Source organism: Eubalaena glacialis, chromosome 6 (genome assembly GCF_028564815.1).
Source record: "Eubalaena glacialis isolate mEubGla1 chromosome 6, mEubGla1.1.hap2.+ XY, whole genome shotgun sequence".
Taxonomy (NCBI): domain Eukaryota; kingdom Metazoa; phylum Chordata; class Mammalia; order Artiodactyla; family Balaenidae; genus Eubalaena; species Eubalaena glacialis.
The window spans coordinates 84221057-84237012 of record NC_083721.1 but is presented as its reverse complement, the minus strand read 5'-3'; the positions used below and the strand labels follow the sequence as shown (position 1 = coordinate 84237012).

The following is a 15956-nucleotide window of genomic DNA, read 5'->3' as shown; positions in this document are numbered from 1 at the left end:
CAGCCTGGCATTTGAGGTCTCAGACAGTACATGGGACTCTGATTTCCCCTGGGAAGTTCAGGGTAACAATCCAGAAAGATCATAAGTGTGTATTAAGTAGTTGTCTCTTTTGATCTCCCGGTTTTGCCATGGGAGTTGGTCCTCCTGCTGGGATGCCTGGGGTATTTCCTTCCCCATCATTTTCAGGTCTTCACAGGAGGTGTTAGAAATAGTATTTAGGGAAATGGGTTGAAAATGAATGGCCTCTGCAGGGGGGAGGAAAAGGTGTTTCTTTTGCTTTACTGTGGGGTGGGGGTGAGGGGAGAGGGAAGTAGGAGATGAAGTGGGAGTTGGGATGAATTTTTATAGACTCCTAGAACCTCTTCCGTGCAGTCAAATTTTTTTGTAGGGGTTGGAGAAGGATGGATTTAGGTTGGAGAGGGAGAACCTAATTACCGATAACAGTTTGCGGGGTAGCTAATAGTTTGTGGGGTAGTGTAGCAGACTGTACTAGCTGCCCTGGGGTGGCAGAAGAAAGAGAACTGGTGTACAGTTGAATAGAGATAAGAGTGTCCTCGTTGTAACAGTTTTTTGTCTTTTCTGTAAAGGGAAGAAGGGACTGAATCAGCCAGATAGAATGATTTGGGAATGGGTTAGATGCTCAGTAGAGGCAAGTTAGTTCCCACTGGCGAAGCCCATGGGTTATTTACGTTTGCCCTAGGGTAAGTCAAATGCCAGTACTGGATGCCTGGAACTTTCTGGCTATATACTTCTTGCAGTTTTGCCATCTTTGTCTCTCAGCTGACTGTCTGAAAACCCTTAATTCTTTGTCTCTGGTCCCTTTGGCATCTCTTGTACTGGGTGCTGGCTTTCATGTGCCATAAAATGTTTCATTTGATCATTAAATTTAACCTACTTTAATATTTCAGTAAGTTAAAATTTCCACTTACTATTCTCTTGACTCCATGCTGGAATTTGTAGTGTGGATGAACTGATTTTCTCCCATGCAGAAACTGACACCATCCGAGATTTGGACGGCACTTCTGAGCTTTGTGCGTTTGTTGACTTTTTCTCCATGGCAACTGTTCTGTCCATGGGGTGGGGGTGGGGGGGAGACACCTGGAGATGCCTAAATTGGTCACCCCACCAAGAGCTTTGGTTTTCTACTCAGAACTCTTTAACTGTTGATGTGTACTCCCTAAGGACTTGGAAATTTTTTCCAATAAATAGAGTCACTGACTGATATACTGGATGGTGCACCACACTGGGGAATGTATGGGCTCCAGACTAAGTCATCCTAGGGTGTTTCTTTTCCTCTTCACAGGCTGTGAAACCATTGGGAACTTGCCGGGCTTCTCTGAGCCTGTTTCCTCATCCGTAAAGCAGAGATGATAATACCTACCTTATAGAGATGTGTGTTAAAAAAGATAATATGCATAAGTTTCCTGACATACTGGCTTTCATTCTACTGTTTTGGAATGCCTTTAATGACCCTGGGGTTTTGTGGTAGTGTTTGGAACCCTAGGTTTCTGGCTCCTCTACCTACATGCTAACTTTTCCTGTCCTTTGGGGAGTTGAGGTGAGAGAGGAAAAAGCTTCCATTAGTTTTCCCACAGACACCTCTAGAGGTAGCGTTGACCTTTGCAATGGAGTGCTTGGGGCAATATAAACCTCTGCTTGCCAAGCACCATGGTGGCATTTATTCAGAAAGCCCCATAAGCCTGGCTTCTTTTCTAGAGATCCCCTGGCAGAGTTTATGGTGTCACACAGGGTTGCTTTTTAGATACTATACACTTCTGGGAATTGGGAAATGAGCCTTCAACTTGCACTTGACTTGTGCTTGTCCCTCCTGCTGTGTGAGCTCTAGGAGACTGACTCAAGCCACTTCCTGCATTTCCCCCTGACCTCCACAGGAGGGAGGCAGGAACCCACGCCTGGTGAAGCTTCCTGCTGAGCTGCTGAAGTGCTGGCTGTTTGCTCAGCTGTCACATCCAGGTCTCATCTTGTCTGACTGACCCGTCTGCACAGCCTTACCTGGGGTGTAAGGCTCTCCAAAGCTTCCTGTTAGCTTTTTCTCAGGGAGGGGGGATCTGTTGCTCATGAGAAGAACATCTTCCCCTCGCTTTGCAGGTAGCTTTTGGGTCCTCTCGTTTATTCTGTCTTTATACAGTCTCAGTTTTGTCTATTGCGTAGGAACTGCTTTTCTGAGAGACTTCTCATTCATTTCTCAAGAGTAAGGATCTCCTAAGAAAAGGAGATCAGAGCCCCATTAAGAATGATAATAAAGGGGGTAAAGAGACTAACCTTAGTTCTGAGCAGAAAACCAAAGCTTTTTTCTGTCATAAGCCCTATCTCTGTTCAGAAGCTAGGCCAGGCCAGGCCTTTGCAGAATTATCATATGAGAAAGAGTATATAGAAAAATAGTAAGTTATAAATTTGTGCAGAAAATAGACCAGAGATAACTAACTGCTCTGGTGAACATTATTAATAGTTTTAAAAAAATAGCTTTTGTAGTTTTATGGCATGTAGTAAAAAATGATACTTTTTCTGTCCTGCATGTCTCCCTTCACCAGGGCTTTGGGTTTCAGGTGAAAGCAGGAAATCTGGTAAAGGCATACCTCGGAGATATTGCGGGTTCAGTTCCAGACCACCACAATAAAGTGAATATCACAATAAAGCGAGTCACACAAATTTTTTGTTTTTTTTTTGGTTTCCCAGTTATGTTTACATGATACTGTAGTCTATTAACTGTAATAGCATTATGTCTAAAAAAAAAAGCAATGTATATACCTTCGTTCAAAAATACTTTATTGCTAAAAAATGCTAACCATCATCTGACAACACAGGGTTGCCACAAACCTTCAATTTGTAAAAAATGCAGTATCTGTAAAGCATAATAAAATGAAGCGCAATAAAATGAGGTATGCCTGTATAGCTGCAGTTGTCTCCCAGGGCCTCTCCTCCGAGTAAGGGGATTGTACTTGGGAGGCGATGCTGATGTCGGCAGTGCCTGAGTACCTTACTCTTCCTGAGACAGATTCCGGAAGTGAGAGTGGGCTGCAACTAGAAGACGACTGGTAGAGTTGGGTGTGATAGCAGAGGGGTCAGGAAGCAGGGGTTGGAGCTGGACCGTGGGGATGGGCAAGGTTGGTGAAGGAGAGAAGAGTGTGTACTGTCCAGGAGGAGGATGGGCTGGGGAAGGAGACTCTACAGGCTGGAGGTAGGGTGGCAGGGAGTCCATGTCTGAAGTTTCCGGAGGAATATCCGGGGCTCTTAGGGCCCTGGGTGTGGGTCCAGGAAAGAGTCCGTGAATTCCACTCAGGGGTCCATGTGTCCTGTTCAGGTATCCAGGGATTTGGTCTAGGGACCTGGAGGTTTGGTTCAGCAGACCAGGAATCTTGGCTCTGAATCCCTGCAGCCTGTTCAGAAGTCCAGAGCCAGTAGTTCTGGCTGAGACACTGGAGTTTGTCTCCAACAATCCAGAAGTCCTGTTTGGGAGCTTGTTCAGTGTGAGGAATGGAGGGGTGTTCCCCGGGACAGCTGTGGTAGGTGGGGCCCGCTTGGCACAGAGGGTGGGTCCCACTACAAGCAGCAGGAAACGCACCTTTCCTCGGAGCAGTCGTTGGAAGCTCAGGAAGATGGCACTGGGATCCTTGTGAGCTGTGGTCCTGCCCTGTGCAGAAAGCTGAGGGCAGAGGATGGGCCTGAGGCCAGAGACCTGGGCCAGATATCATGCCTCCCTGTCTATGTGGGAAAGATAAGGTACCAGAACCCAGGCTTTGTGGCTGGAGGGAGCACTCCTTAGCAGGTCAGCTCTTCCACCCTCAAGATTTCTAAAATTCCCCTTTCTTCCCTCAGGTCTTCTGAGGGGACCGAGCCAGAAAAGAGAGACAGCTTCTATAGTTCCCTTGACTGGGGACTTACCTGGGTTCCTAGGAGGCCCTGCAGGGCCCCAAGGAGGAGGCGGACCTGTCCAGAAAGCTGCACCAGTAGGGATGAGAGGCAAGTGGGTCCCAGTTGTCCCCGTGCTGCCATCACTGCCTCCAGCAGAAGGGTCGCGGCTCCCAGAACGTCCTGTGCCTTGGTCTGCTCCTGGGAAAGAGATGGAAAAGAGAAGCAGACAGCTTCAAAGGGTATGCTAATAGCGGGTGGGGAGCCTCTAAGAGTAGCCAGCAGAATGAATCATAGGAGCTGAGAATTGGACAGGACCTAGGTCCCACCCAGTACAGGAATTCCTTCAGTCTCCCGACAATTGGTCATCAGCCTCTGCTTGAATAACGCCAGTGTCCAGTAACGCAGCCTGGTCTCACATGTAATTTCAGTGAGAAAAGCTCTTTTTTTTTTTTCTTACATTGTGCTGAAATCTGCCCTATTATAGCTTTTACCTCTTGGTTCTAGTGCTGCAAATCTACTCTTTCTGCTACAAAACCAGGATCATATGATATAAAAAAAATTAATGTAGATATAAGACCATCATAAAGATTATAAAGATGAAGGGAAGGGGCTTGCTGATAAATGGCAGAGCTGAAACTACAAGGGATCACTAGCAATTACCCTTCTTCCCTGGCCCAGTCCCCCAGAAGACCTGAGGGAAGCAAGGGAATTCTAGGGATCTTGAGGGTAGAGGAGCTGACCGTCTAAGCAGTGCTCCCTCCTGGTAGGTTTCCTGAGTGAGTCTCAGACTGAAGCACTTCATGCTCTACCACAAGGCTGACACTCTTCTCCAAGCTAATCACACAAGCTTTATTATTTTTTTAAACCATTCCTCGCATAACATATTTTCTAACCTCTCACTGTTCAGGTTGCTTCCTCCTTTTGGAAACATGCTGGTTTAATATGGTCCCTCTGAGTAAATTAGCACGTTTCTAAAAGAGGATGGCTAGTACTCAGTGCAGTAGTTTAAGTGCAGTCCACTCAGAATAGAGTTTTTTAGGAAGATTTCTACAATGTGGATGTTAAACATCTAAAGCCACCTATGATCCCTACCTTTTTAAGTAGCTACTTCAATAATGTTGTTACAGTGCTAAGTTTGGGGTCAATCCAACCCTCCCAGGTCCTTTTCATAGTAAGTACTAGGGCTAGAAGTTTATATGAGGGAAGTAGGGACACTGTGGCCTGAAAGCTGGAATAGGACTTTATTCAATTACTTTTCACATCTAGAATTTTATATACATCTCTGTTAAATTTCACCTTGTTTTTGACCTAGCCTTTTAGCAGTTTGAACCTTAATCCTGTTTTTTGTTATTTTAGCTGTGTGTCCCAGTCTTGTGTCATCTGAGGATGACAGATCAGTCTTGCTTCCTCACACCAACTTAAGAAGGTTGAACAGAAATAGGTCGAAGACATGGCCATGAGAGACTTCTATCCAGCTTTTCATGGTGGTCAACTTTGACTCTATTTTACATACTGGACCACAAGCCATCATCTTGTCCAGAGGATATCCCCATAGTAGAATGTATGTTGGGTTAGGGTGGTCAAGCTGAAGGTGAGATCTTTTTAGGGAGCTCAGGAATTTTGAAAAATCCATGGGAATCAGTAGGAAGCACATGAAGACAGGATTCGGGAAACCAAGGGAAAGGATGGCTTTCTTACTGTCTGGGTTTTCCATTCTCCCAAGCTGAAGTCCACAGCAGGCAGCCGGACGGGTGTGGACAAAGGGTTAACGTCTGGGCACTGGCTCTGTTGAAAAAGATTGGTAGGGGGATGGTGGAGAGGGCGCTGAAATAGAGGGGGTTATGGTGGCCCAATTACCAGGACAGGCTTCCATGAGTAATATAACCAGACTAGAGCTTTTAAGAGAGGGTTTGATTGTCAACCATAATCCTTGTAAAGGGGTGGTAATCAGGGGGTGGTGGTCTTACCGAAGACAATATTGGAAGAGTAGTGATTGGAGGGAATGAGAGGAAGTGATGGGAGTCAGGGTATCTCACCAGTTAGGTGGATAGTGGGGAGAGTGCTTGGGGATTCTCACCAGTCTGCTGTGAAGGACATGGGAGTCACGAAGCAGTTTATTTAGGAGTCGGGGGTCACAGGCAGGAGGAGCCGGGCTGGACAGAGTTAGTCTTGCAGTTAGGAGAAGCATGACCACGAGGAGCAATTCTTAGATGAGGAGAGGTGAGGTTGAAAGGGGTGGATAAGGAAGAAATCATTGTTGGGTGGTGGTCCAGGAATTCCCACTTAGGACCCAGACCTGAAATCCAGGGAATCTGCCACTCAGAGGCCTTATTCCTGGGAGATTGAGGTCCCCCTGCCCCCGCACCACAGCACATCTCCTTTCTCTTTCCCCTCTACCAAGTTCTGATTTGGCCCTAGGTCTCTCAAGGGTTTTCTTACCAGTCAGCTCCATTCTGGCCAGGCTGTCTGGTTGGAGTGGCTCCCTGTATGGGGCCTCTCCCCTGAATCCGTCCTGGGGCCATGGAGGCGGCTTGGGCTCTTGCACTTCTGGGCAGAGTGGGGTGGGGCACAGGTGGGGCACAGGTGGGGCACAGGTGGGGCACAGGTGGGCCAAGGAGGAGGGTCTAGAATCTATCCTGCAAGTGACAGGAATAATGAACATTATCGAGTTTCAAGGAAAAGACTCTGCCTGGCTGGTGGAACAGATGCTGGGAGGGTGTGAGATGCTGACCAGCCTAGAACTGCTAAAGCTCGGACTGCTCCCACATCATCTTGTGATGGTAGCATACGCATTTCCTCTTTGTCAGGGTTCCTCGGGGCATCTGAGGCGGCTCTGGTGCCCCTGCCCCCTGCCGAGAGCAGCAGGACAGGATATATACACACACATCTAATTGGCCTCAAAGTCTGAGCAACCCTGTTTGGTTGGAGAAAATCTGGGATGGGGATAGAGAAGGGAAGCATTGTGGCACAAGCCTGGAGAAGAGATTGGAAATGGGATACAGGGCCAGGACGAGGAGCTAGCAAACATGTACAATGTGCTCAGGGGTAGCTTGGGGACTGGGGTTGTGAAGGGAAATTGGGCAAAAATGAAACTTAACTACTAAAGGTCGGTGATTAAAAGATTGAGAAGGTGGTGTGGGAGAAATTAACCTCTCATTCTTTTTCTATTTCCCCCAACATACAAAGCCTCTTGGAGTTTTTCTTTGCACTCTAAGTTCTGAAATACTGGGTTATCCAAGGTGAAGAGATGGGCTAACAGTCCTGGAACTTCCTTCCTGAAGCAAGTTGCCCAGGAATGAGCACATGCTGGGTGAGACGATGCCCACCTTGCAGGGCTTACCTCACCTTAGACACCCACCATATCTGTCTCCTAGCCTGCACCTTCCTCCCTGCCCCCTCTGCAGACCCCTTCCGGTTCCTTTGCAGGACCCCACACATGGCTTCCTCCTTCTTTCACAAGTTGTGCAAAGAGGCCTGCACCTGATTCAATATTGGGATTTCCTGTAGGTCTGTCAACATGCATGAGCCCTCCTCCCATTACCCTCTCCTTGTGCCCTGGCTTGCCTGGCCCAGCTTCCCCAGCCCCAGGATTCAGAACCTCGTGAGCTAACTAGGAATGACTGGGTAAGAATGGGGATTGGGGCTGTGTCCAGCTTGGTGCTATGTTCCCTAAGTCCAAAAAACACGTCCTTTCTTATTTTCTCCCTGGGCCCATGTCCCCTTTCCTTAGGGCCAGCCGCGACTGTGCTGTATTCCACCAAGTCTGTGATCAGTCCCTCAGAACCCAGCACCCCACCCCCTACCCCTGCTCTGTCCTGCTCCTCCCATTCTGGGAAGGCTACACTCTTCTCGACAAAGGTCAGTGCCTGTAGGTTCCAGTTTGCCTGCCCCTCCCCCAGCAGAGAGCCCAATTCCTCTTTCCTGTCCTTCTTACCCTCACTTAACTCCAAACCTTGCTTGCCACTCACCGGGTGGAGAAGGGCTCCAGGACCCAGGTGCGGAGCAGGCGGCACTCTGGGGAGCAGATGGGTAGGAAAACAGGTGGCGCTGGGGCATAGCCCCTCCAGGGCAGTGGGGTCACACGCCTGCCCGGGCCACTTCTGCCCAATCAGAGAGCAGGGAGCCACTAGACACTGGCAATGGCCCCCGGAAGTGACGCCTTCTCCTCCCACCCGCGCAGGACCTGGAGCCCCTGCCTGGACCATGGTTCGCTAGCGGAGCCCCAGCTCCTCCACCCACGCACACCACACAGAGGATTTGAACAGGGGGATCTGTCTTTCCCTAGGAGATGGGAAATCTGGGACCTGGTTGGGGGAGAAGATGGGAGGGAAACAGGTTTTTTCCAGGAGGATTCTGGCAGGACACTTTTGTCCCTGAGGAAGAGGCACGGAGGTCTGGCTTTAGACTGGTGGGTCTCTCAGTTCCTGGCTGTCCAGATTTCTTTTCCCTGGTCACCACACCTGCTTCTAAAATCTACTAGGACTCTTGCTTTCCTGCTTTTCTCGCCAATAACCCTCTGGGGGTCATGTCTTATGCCCCCTTTGCAAGTGGGAATGTGGGTGTCGCCTGTATTACAGAAGACCCTGTCAGGGGTCAGTGTTACCAGGAAGCAGTTTGGACAGTTTGAGAGGCCTTCAAGCTGAGAGGGTGCCTGTGCTGGATTAAGCTGTACTCAGGTACCACTCTGTTGGGGCCCAGTGGCTCCGATGGCTAAGCCCACTTATCTCTGTGCTGGTGCCCTCTTTGCCTGCCTGGTCTTTCTCCCTCTTCCATCTCCTACCACTCCACATGTGACAAGAGGAATAACCAGGCCCATGTGTCCCTGTCTTAGGAAAGACAGCTGCTGAACCTCCCCCGCAAATACCTCCCGCTGGCCTCCCTCTTCCTTTGGCCCTGGCTCTAGTTCCTTTGCTTTCCCCTCAGTCCCACTCTCCCCACAGTCCGTCCTCAGGGGCCTCCTGGCCTGACCTTGTTCCCATCACCCCCTCCCCCCCAGTTCTTCCTCAGGCTGTCTCCTGCTCCTCCTCCCCAGGATGGGGCTGTCTGCTAAAGAGTATGGCCTAGATCCCGGAATTCTCCAGTTCAGCCAGACGAGATGCCTCCCAAGATTAGGAAGGAGGGTGCTGGGATGGTTGGGAGGATGGTGGGAGAGCGGGGGTGGGAGGGGGCAGGGAGGCTGGCATGACCAGGAAACCAAGACAAAAGAGGTTGTGGGTAGGGTGGAGAGGCAGAGGGTTCCCAGGGTGAAGGAAGAGGGTGGGAAAGTGCGTCAGGCTGGGGATGATGATGGTTGGATGGGCCTGAGCACAGGTAACAGTAGGGAGAGAAACACTGTCACCAGACAGAAAGGGGATACTATCTGTTTCTGGCTAAGTTCCTATCCTGGGGAACAGTAGAATGAGGAGAGAGCTCAGAGAAGAGGTAGGACACAGGCTAGGCAGTGAGAGTGGTGTGGGGTTTGAGAGGTGCTGTGGGCCCAGCGTCAGGCGAAGATGAGTTGACGGGCCTGGGCCTTTTCTGCGCGTAGTCATCCTTAAAGACAATTCTTCATCCTTCCTGCAGGAACCCAGTCCTAGCCCAGTGTCCGGCCCAGGCCTCGGGCAGTCTCTGCCCCTCCGTGGTCTGGGGCTCCCATCCTGGGCCGGACACGCACCTCCTGGTCCAGCTTGGGGGGGGGTGCTCCAGACCCGCCTCTCCTCCCCTCTTTGCGCCCCCTGGTCCCTCCCCTCCCCCTCCCCTCCCCCTTCGCCTACAGCCCCTCCCTCCTCCCCTGCCCGGTTCCAGCCCCTCCCTCCCCTCCCCCATTCGCGATCCGGGCCGCTGCTGCTGGGCCGGACCCCCCGGGCTCAGCCCGGCCCCTCGCCGAGCCGCCGCCGCCGCCCCGTTTGCTGAGGAGGAGGCCCCCGGCCGGGGCGCCGGGCGCGGGGCATAAAACGGGCCAGAGCCGTCGCCCGGGGCACTAGAGCCGCGTACGGCCCGGGTCAGCGGCCGCCCGCCCGCCCGCCTGCGCTCCTCCCGGCCGCTCCTCCCGCCCCGCCCGGCCCGGCGCCGACTCCGCGGCCGCCCGACGAGCCCCTAGCCGCACAGCTCGGGCCCTGGCCCCGGCCCCCTCCCGCCGTACCGCCCCCGGCCCGGCCCTCCTCCCACCTCCCTCCTCCCTCTCCAGCTCCCTCCTCCCTCCCGCCTCCCCAGCTGTCCCGTTCGCGTCATGCCGAGCCTCCCGGCCCCGCCGGCCCCGCTGCTGCTCCTCGGGCTGCTGCTGCTCTGCTCCCGGCCAGCCCGCGGCGCCGGCCCCGAGCACCCAGCGCTGCCCATCCGGCCCGAGAAGGAGCCGCTGCCCATTCGGGGAGCAGCAGGTAGGTGGACGCCCTGGGGGAGGCGCGGGCGGGGAGTCCTGCTCGGGGCAAGTCTGCGCCCGCCCGGAGGGGGCGCCGGGCGCAGGTGGCTCGGTGCGGCGGGCGGCCCGGAGGGGTGGGCGGGGGCCGCGAGGCGCGTCGCGCCCGGGGACCCGGGGCCCGGCCGGCAGCGCCCGGGGCGGGCACACGGCAGGAGCGGGACAGCTGCCGCCAGCCAAGTCCGTCCCCGCAGGCTGCTCCTTCGGCGGGAAGGTCTATGCCTTGGACGAGACGTGGCACCCGGACCTGGGGGAGCCCTTCGGGGTGATGCGCTGCGTGTTGTGTGCCTGCGAGGCGGTGAGTGGACCCAATGGCCGTGGCCGGGGCCCTCGCGGGTCGGGGACCGCTGGGGTCTTGGGACGTCGGAGGGACTCGGAGTTGCTGAAGAAAGAGAAGTCAGTCTTTAGATATTTGGGATATTTTTCTGACGGAGGAAGCGGGGAGGAAGCGCCCCCTTGAAGTCTCAGGTGTTGCCTATTATTGATCACCCACTGTGTGGCAGGCTCTTCGCCAACTCCATTTCGTCTGTCTCTCGCTTAACTCCTAGTACAACCATGCTAGATAGATACTATCATTACTCCCATTTTTCAGATAGGGACCCTACGGCCCAGAGAGGTTAAGTAACTTGTCTAGAGTTATGCAGCTTGTATGTAACAGAGCAGTCTCACCCCGTGGGACGACCTTGCCCTGGTCCCGTGCCTCCTCCCGGCTCGCCTTTGAGTCTCACCAACGGCATCTTGCCCTCACTCGGTTTTCCCGTCTTCTCTGCGAGCAGCCTCAGTGGGGTCGCCGCGCAAGGGGCGCGGGCAGGGTCAGCTGCAAGAACATCAAACCTGAGTGCCCAACCCTGGCCTGCGGGCAGCCGCGCCAGCTGCCCGGACACTGCTGCCAGACCTGCCCCCAGGGTAAGGCCCGCTCCGTGGTGAGAGGAGGGCAGCAGGGCCGCGATGCTTGGTCCTGGGCCACGCGGATGGAGCGAATGGAGCGGCCAACTGGCCCTCCTCGTGCCCAGCTGAAACCCGCGTCCCCCACCCCCGGTGCAGAGCGCAGCGGTCTGGAAAAGCAGCCGACGGGCCTGGCCTTCGAGTATCCGCGGGACCCAGAGCACCGAAGCTACAGCGACCGCGGGGAGCCCGGAGCTGAGGATCGGGGGCGTGGAGACGGCCACACGGGTAGGCAAGGGCTGGGTAAGTGAGGACTGGGGTCATGGTTGGGGCCGGGCTGCAGCAGCGGGTGACGGTACTAGGGATATCTTCCTTCCCTCACAGACTTCGTGGCGCTGCTGACAGGGCCAAGGTCGCAAGCGGTGGCACGGGCCCGAGTGTCACTGCTGCGCTCTAGTCTGCGGTTCTCCATCTCCTACCGGCGGTGAGAAAGGGGAAGGAGGGAGGAGGGGTCAGCTGGGGGCCAGGGAGGGAGAATTGGGAGAGGCTGGAGGGGCTGCTTCTGGCCCAGGCTTAGAGTCCGTGCTCAGGGGACTCTCATTGCCAGGCTGGACCGCCCTTCCCGAATCCGCTTCTCAGACTCCACTGGCAGCATCCTGTTTGAACACCCTGCAGCCCCTACCCAAGATGGCCTGGTGAGATGATGCCGTTTATGAGTGCTTATCCAGTCTGGGCGCTGTGCTGAGAGCATGTTCTGCATTACCTGCTTGGGTCCTCACAACAGCCCAGTGGGAGAAAGGCACTGACATTATGATGCCCATTTTACAGATGAGGGAACTGAGGCTCAGTAGCAGAATGTGACTTGCTCAAGGTCACACAGCTAGTAAGTGGTGGAGCCAGGATTTGGACCCTGGCATCTGGCTCCAGGGCCCCTTCTCAAACTTCCTAGGAGGGCCTGGGGGCAACTTCCCATATTCCTTCCTCACCAGACATGGGCCTCTCAGCAGGCCTGTCCTGCATTCTGAGCAGAGTCTTCTTGTCTTTCTGCTCCAGGTCTGTGGTGTGTGGCGAGCAGTGCCTCGGTTGTCTCTGCGGCTCCTCAGGGCAGAACAGCTGCATGTGGCACTTGTGACACCCAGTCACCCTTCAGGGGAGGTCTGGGGGCCTCTCATCCGGCATCGGGCCCTGGCCGCAGGTGAGGGGAGCAAACAGCTCCTGGATGTGAAGTTTGGAGTCTTCTCTACCCCCAGGAATGGAGTGGGCTGAGGAGGGGACTTTCTGGTGGGCTCTCATGGTCCTTTCTCCCCCAGAGACCTTCAGTGCCATCCTGACCCTGGAAGGCCCCCCACAGCAGGGCATAGGGGGCATTGCCCTCCTCACGCTCAGTGACACAGAGGACTCCTTGCATTTTTTGCTGCTCTTCCGTGGGCTGCTGGAAGCCAGGAGTGGGGGTAAGTGGGATGGGGGCAGCACATGTGAGGAGGGTAGGGAGATCACCTATGTTTCAGAGGTATCCACATGTGCGGCTGTTGCAGGACCAGCCCAGGTTCCCTTGCGGCTCCAGATTCTACACCAGGGGAAGCTACTACGAGAGCTCCAGGCCAATGCCTCAGCCCAGGTGAGCAAGGGTCTGGCTCTTACTGCCACCGGCTCTGGCCTCTTGCTGTGCCCACCATACCCTGCTCTGCCCTCAGGAGCCAGGCTTTGCTGAAGTGCTGCCCAACCTGACAGCCCAGGAGATGGACTGGCTGGTGCTGGGGGAGCTGCAGATGGCCCTGGAGAGGGCAAGTGGGCCAGGGCTGCGCATCAGTGGACACATTGCTGCCAGGCAGAGCTGTGATGGTGAGGCAAGGCGAAGCCTGGCACCCCGGGCACACACAACTGAGAGGCACAGAGAAGTGCCAGAGGAGGGGCCGGGGGTGTATAGGAGGGTATCCTGGGGGCTGGGGGTGTGAATGGCCATGCAGCAAGCCTGCCTCCACCTGTCTTGCCCCTCTGCAGTTCTGCAAAGTGTCCTTTGTGGGGCCGATGCCCTGATCCCCGTTCAGACAGGTGCAGCCGGCTCAGCCAGCCTTACACTACTAGGAAACGGCTCCCTGATCTACCAAGTAAGAGTTGGGGGATGGAGGAGGTGGGAGGGCAGCAGGGCAGGGTGGGGCTTTGGCCTGCAATGGTTCAGGGCCCAGGCCTTCTCTGCTACTCCAGTTTGCCCTCCCTGACCCTGCCCTCCAGGTACAGGTGGTAGGTACAGGCAGCGAGGTGGTGGCCATGACGCTGGAGACCAAGCCTCAGCGGAGGAACCAGCACACTGTCCTGTGCCACATGGCTGGACTCCAGCCGGGAGGATACATGGTGAGTGCTTCAGGCAGAGCAGAGCTGCAGGTCCCAGGCACCAGAGCTGACAGTGCAGGGGGCTGTGGGAAGCCATGTTGGGTGAGCAGGGATGTTCCGCATCGTTCACTCACTCACAGGCTCTCTCACTGATGCATTGATTCACTGGACACATTTTTAGTGAGCCTCAGGCTAAAGACTGCAGTACAAAGAAAATCAGATGTGGCCCCTGTCTTCAGGAAGCTCATGTCAAGTGGAAGGAGTTACACAGGGAGACCAGTGCAGCAGATCATATAATAGTAAATGTGATCGCAGTGGCTGCCATTTATTGAGCCTTTCTATGTGTCACAAACTGTACTGGTTGTCTTGCTTCTGTTATTTTTGGCCCTCACAGTACTCATTTAATAGATGGCGAAGTGAATGATCAGAGAGATTAAATAACTCCTCAAGATGGTTGCATAGGTGGGAAGTGGCAGGGAAGGGACTTGAACCTGGGCCTGCCAGGTTCTTATCCAGTGTTACTGGTGTGTGGAAGTGTGTATGGGTTTAATGGGGGCACAAAACATGGAAAGGGTTCAGAATCTCGGGCTTGTGTGAAAGCTGAGGAGGGGTTCATCTGGGACCTGGCAGGCTACAGCTGGGGCTCACCCTTCCCTGCCCCCCAGGCTGTGGGTGTCTGCCTTGGGCTGGGTGCCCGGGGGGCTCATATGCTGCTGCAGAATGAGCTGTTCCTGAACGTGGGCACCAAGGACTTCCCAGATGGAGAGCTGCGGGGGCACGTGGCTGCCCTGCCCTACAGTGGGCACAGCGCCCGCCATGATAGTGAGTGCTCCAGGGGTCTGCCTGCCCTTTGGTGTCCTCTAACCTGTGACTCAAGCATGTGAGGGATGGTGCCAGAGGGCCAGAGCCTGGCGTGGTGTCTTTCTCTGTGCCTGAGCTCCAGTTGGCATCTGGAGAAGGTGGGGATGTATAGGGTGGCCCTGCCGGGAGACCCTCCCTGTTACCACACACGGTGCAGGGCTCTCACTTGCTGCTGCCCCAGCCCTGGGCCTGTGGACAGTGCCTGGCAGCTTGTGGAGTCCGTGTTGGGGGAGACGGGGAATGCCGGGATTGAGTCGCTGCTCTAGGCCACCTTCTCATCTGTCACCTCTCCTCTGTCTGGATCCAGCACTACCTGTGCCCCTGGCAGGAGCCCTGGTGTTGCCCCCCGTGCAGAGCCAGGCAGCAGGGCATGCCTGGCTCTCCCTGGATACCCACTGTCACCTGCACTATGAAGTGCTGCTGGCTGGGCTTGGTGGCTCAGAACAGGGCACCATCACTGCCCACCTCCTCGGGCCTCCTGGGATGCCAGGGCCCCGGCGGCTGCTGAAGGGATTCTATGGCCCAGAGGTGAGGACGTGATGGTGGGAGGCAGTTTGGAAAAGATCTACTTTCTCGCATGAAAGGTTGTGTGGGCCTTTGGCAGGAGAAGCAGAGAGCAGGCAGCCTCAGGAGTCAGACAGACCTGGGTATGAATCTGACTCAGCCTTTTATTATCCATCCTCTCTCCTGCATCCTACTCTGGTGGGATCTCTTGGATAGTATGTAATATCCTGAACCTCCAGAGGGGTATGTGGGATGGACCAAGCCCCCGACGTGGGGTGGGTTGCCATGGAATCGGGGCCAGAGAGACCTGGCTTCTGAGCTCTACACCATTGCTGCTGGGCTTTGCTATCCTGGAGGCCTTACTTAATCTCCCTGGGCCTCAGCGTCCTTACCCGCAAATTGGGAGTGGTAGGCTCAGCCCTAGAGTGCCTTGTTCCCGTTCCTGATTCTGTCTACTCACAGGCCCAGGGCGTGGTGAAGGATCTGGAGCCTGAGCTGCTGCGGCACCTGGCACAGGGCTCTGCCTCCTTGCTGATCACCACCAAGGGTAGCCCCCAAGGGGAGCTGCAAGGGCAGGTAGGCAGGCAGTGTGGGCCGGAGGGGGTGGTCCAGGGTTGGGCTAGCCCTGTGTGCCTTAGTCAGTCCCTTGCTTTTTCTGAACCCCGGGGCTGGTAGAATCACACACACTCCCTCCTGGCTGGTCGGAAGGATGAAGCCAGACGAGGTATTTAATGAGGCTAGTAGCTGACCATCTGTCCTTGGCAGCTGGGATGATTGCCGTGGATAATAGCATCCTCCTGGGGTGCAGGGGCGCTCAGGGTGTCTTGGGCTGACTGGCCGCTGCTGGTGGAGACGCAAGGGGGAGCCCGGGCGCTGCTTCAACCTGCCTCTCCTCTCAGGTGCACATCACCAACCAGTGCGAGGCGGGCGGCCTGCGCCTGGCGGCAGCAGGGGCCGAAGAAGTGCGGGTGCCCGGGGCTCTGGATGCCGTGGTGGCCGAGGCGGCTGCGCTGCCCGCTGTGTTGGGCCCAGACGCCCCAGCGCCAGCCAAACCTGGTGGCCCCGGGCGGCTCCGAGACCCCAACACCTGCTTCTTTGAGGGGCAGCA

At 55.1% G+C, this 15956-nt stretch overlaps 2 protein-coding genes across 11 annotated transcripts in view; one reads left to right on the top strand and one right to left on the bottom strand.

Moving 5' to 3' along the window:
* Window positions 1-2891: 2891 nt before the first annotated feature.
* On the bottom strand, window positions 2892-6325 carry THPO (thrombopoietin). Of its 3 annotated transcripts, XM_061193332.1 has the most exons (6): window positions 6313-6325; window positions 5951-6078; window positions 5572-5658; window positions 3904-4071; window positions 3584-3664; window positions 3084-3467 (listed from the first exon to the last, which is right to left on the bottom strand). In XM_061193332.1, exons 1-6 carry the CDS (start codon window positions 6323-6325, stop codon window positions 3084-3086), a joined length of 861 nt encoding a protein of 286 aa, XP_061049315.1. The 3 variants fall into 3 exon arrangements, with proteins under 3 accessions (XP_061049311.1, XP_061049315.1, XP_061049314.1); XM_061193328.1 differs by having other exon boundaries at window positions 2892-3652; XM_061193331.1 differs by having other exon boundaries at window positions 3084-3647.
* Window positions 6326-9931: 3606 nt separating this feature from the next.
* Window positions 9932-15956, top strand: part of CHRD (chordin) — a 9168-nt gene continuing 3143 nt past the window's right edge. For 3 of the 8 annotated variants that reach the window (XM_061193325.1, XM_061193323.1, XM_061193322.1), the window contains exons 1-16: window positions 10028-10229; window positions 10462-10565; window positions 11044-11173; window positions 11312-11440; window positions 11537-11636; window positions 11760-11847; window positions 12206-12347; window positions 12463-12603; window positions 12688-12770; window positions 12847-12994; window positions 13154-13260; window positions 13385-13504; window positions 14149-14305; window positions 14652-14872; window positions 15311-15424; window positions 15748-15956. The exon at window positions 15748-15956 is cut by the window's right edge and continues 64 nt beyond it. In XM_061193325.1, the coding sequence (XP_061049308.1) occupies window positions 10082-10229; window positions 10462-10565; window positions 11044-11173; window positions 11312-11440; window positions 11537-11636; window positions 11760-11847; window positions 12206-12347; window positions 12463-12603; window positions 12688-12770; window positions 12847-12994; window positions 13154-13260; window positions 13385-13504; window positions 14149-14305; window positions 14652-14872; window positions 15311-15424; window positions 15748-15956 (2141 nt within the window). In that variant the 5' untranslated portion in view covers window positions 10028-10081. Of the gene's footprint in view, window positions 10230-10461; window positions 10566-11043; window positions 11174-11311; window positions 11441-11536; window positions 11637-11759; window positions 11848-12205; window positions 12348-12462; window positions 12604-12687; window positions 12771-12846; window positions 12995-13153; window positions 13261-13384; window positions 13505-14148; window positions 14306-14651; window positions 14873-15310; window positions 15425-15747 lie in introns of all 8 variants that reach the window. The other 5 variants (XM_061193324.1, XM_061193321.1, XM_061193320.1 and 2 more) reach the window with 3 other exon arrangements.

What these genes read in the sequence shown, in the direction of transcription:
- THPO (XM_061193328.1), bottom strand. An exon ending in ATGTCCTTCACAGCAGACTG is followed by an intron (nt 5,659 to 5,950) that starts GTGAGAATCCCC and finishes CTTTTTCAACAG; the next exon opens with AGCCAGTGCCCAGACGTTAA. An exon ending in GAGAATGGAAAACCCAGACA is followed by an intron (nt 4,072 to 5,571) that starts GTAAGAAAGCCA and finishes TCTCTTTCCCAG; the next exon opens with GAGCAGACCAAGGCACAGGA.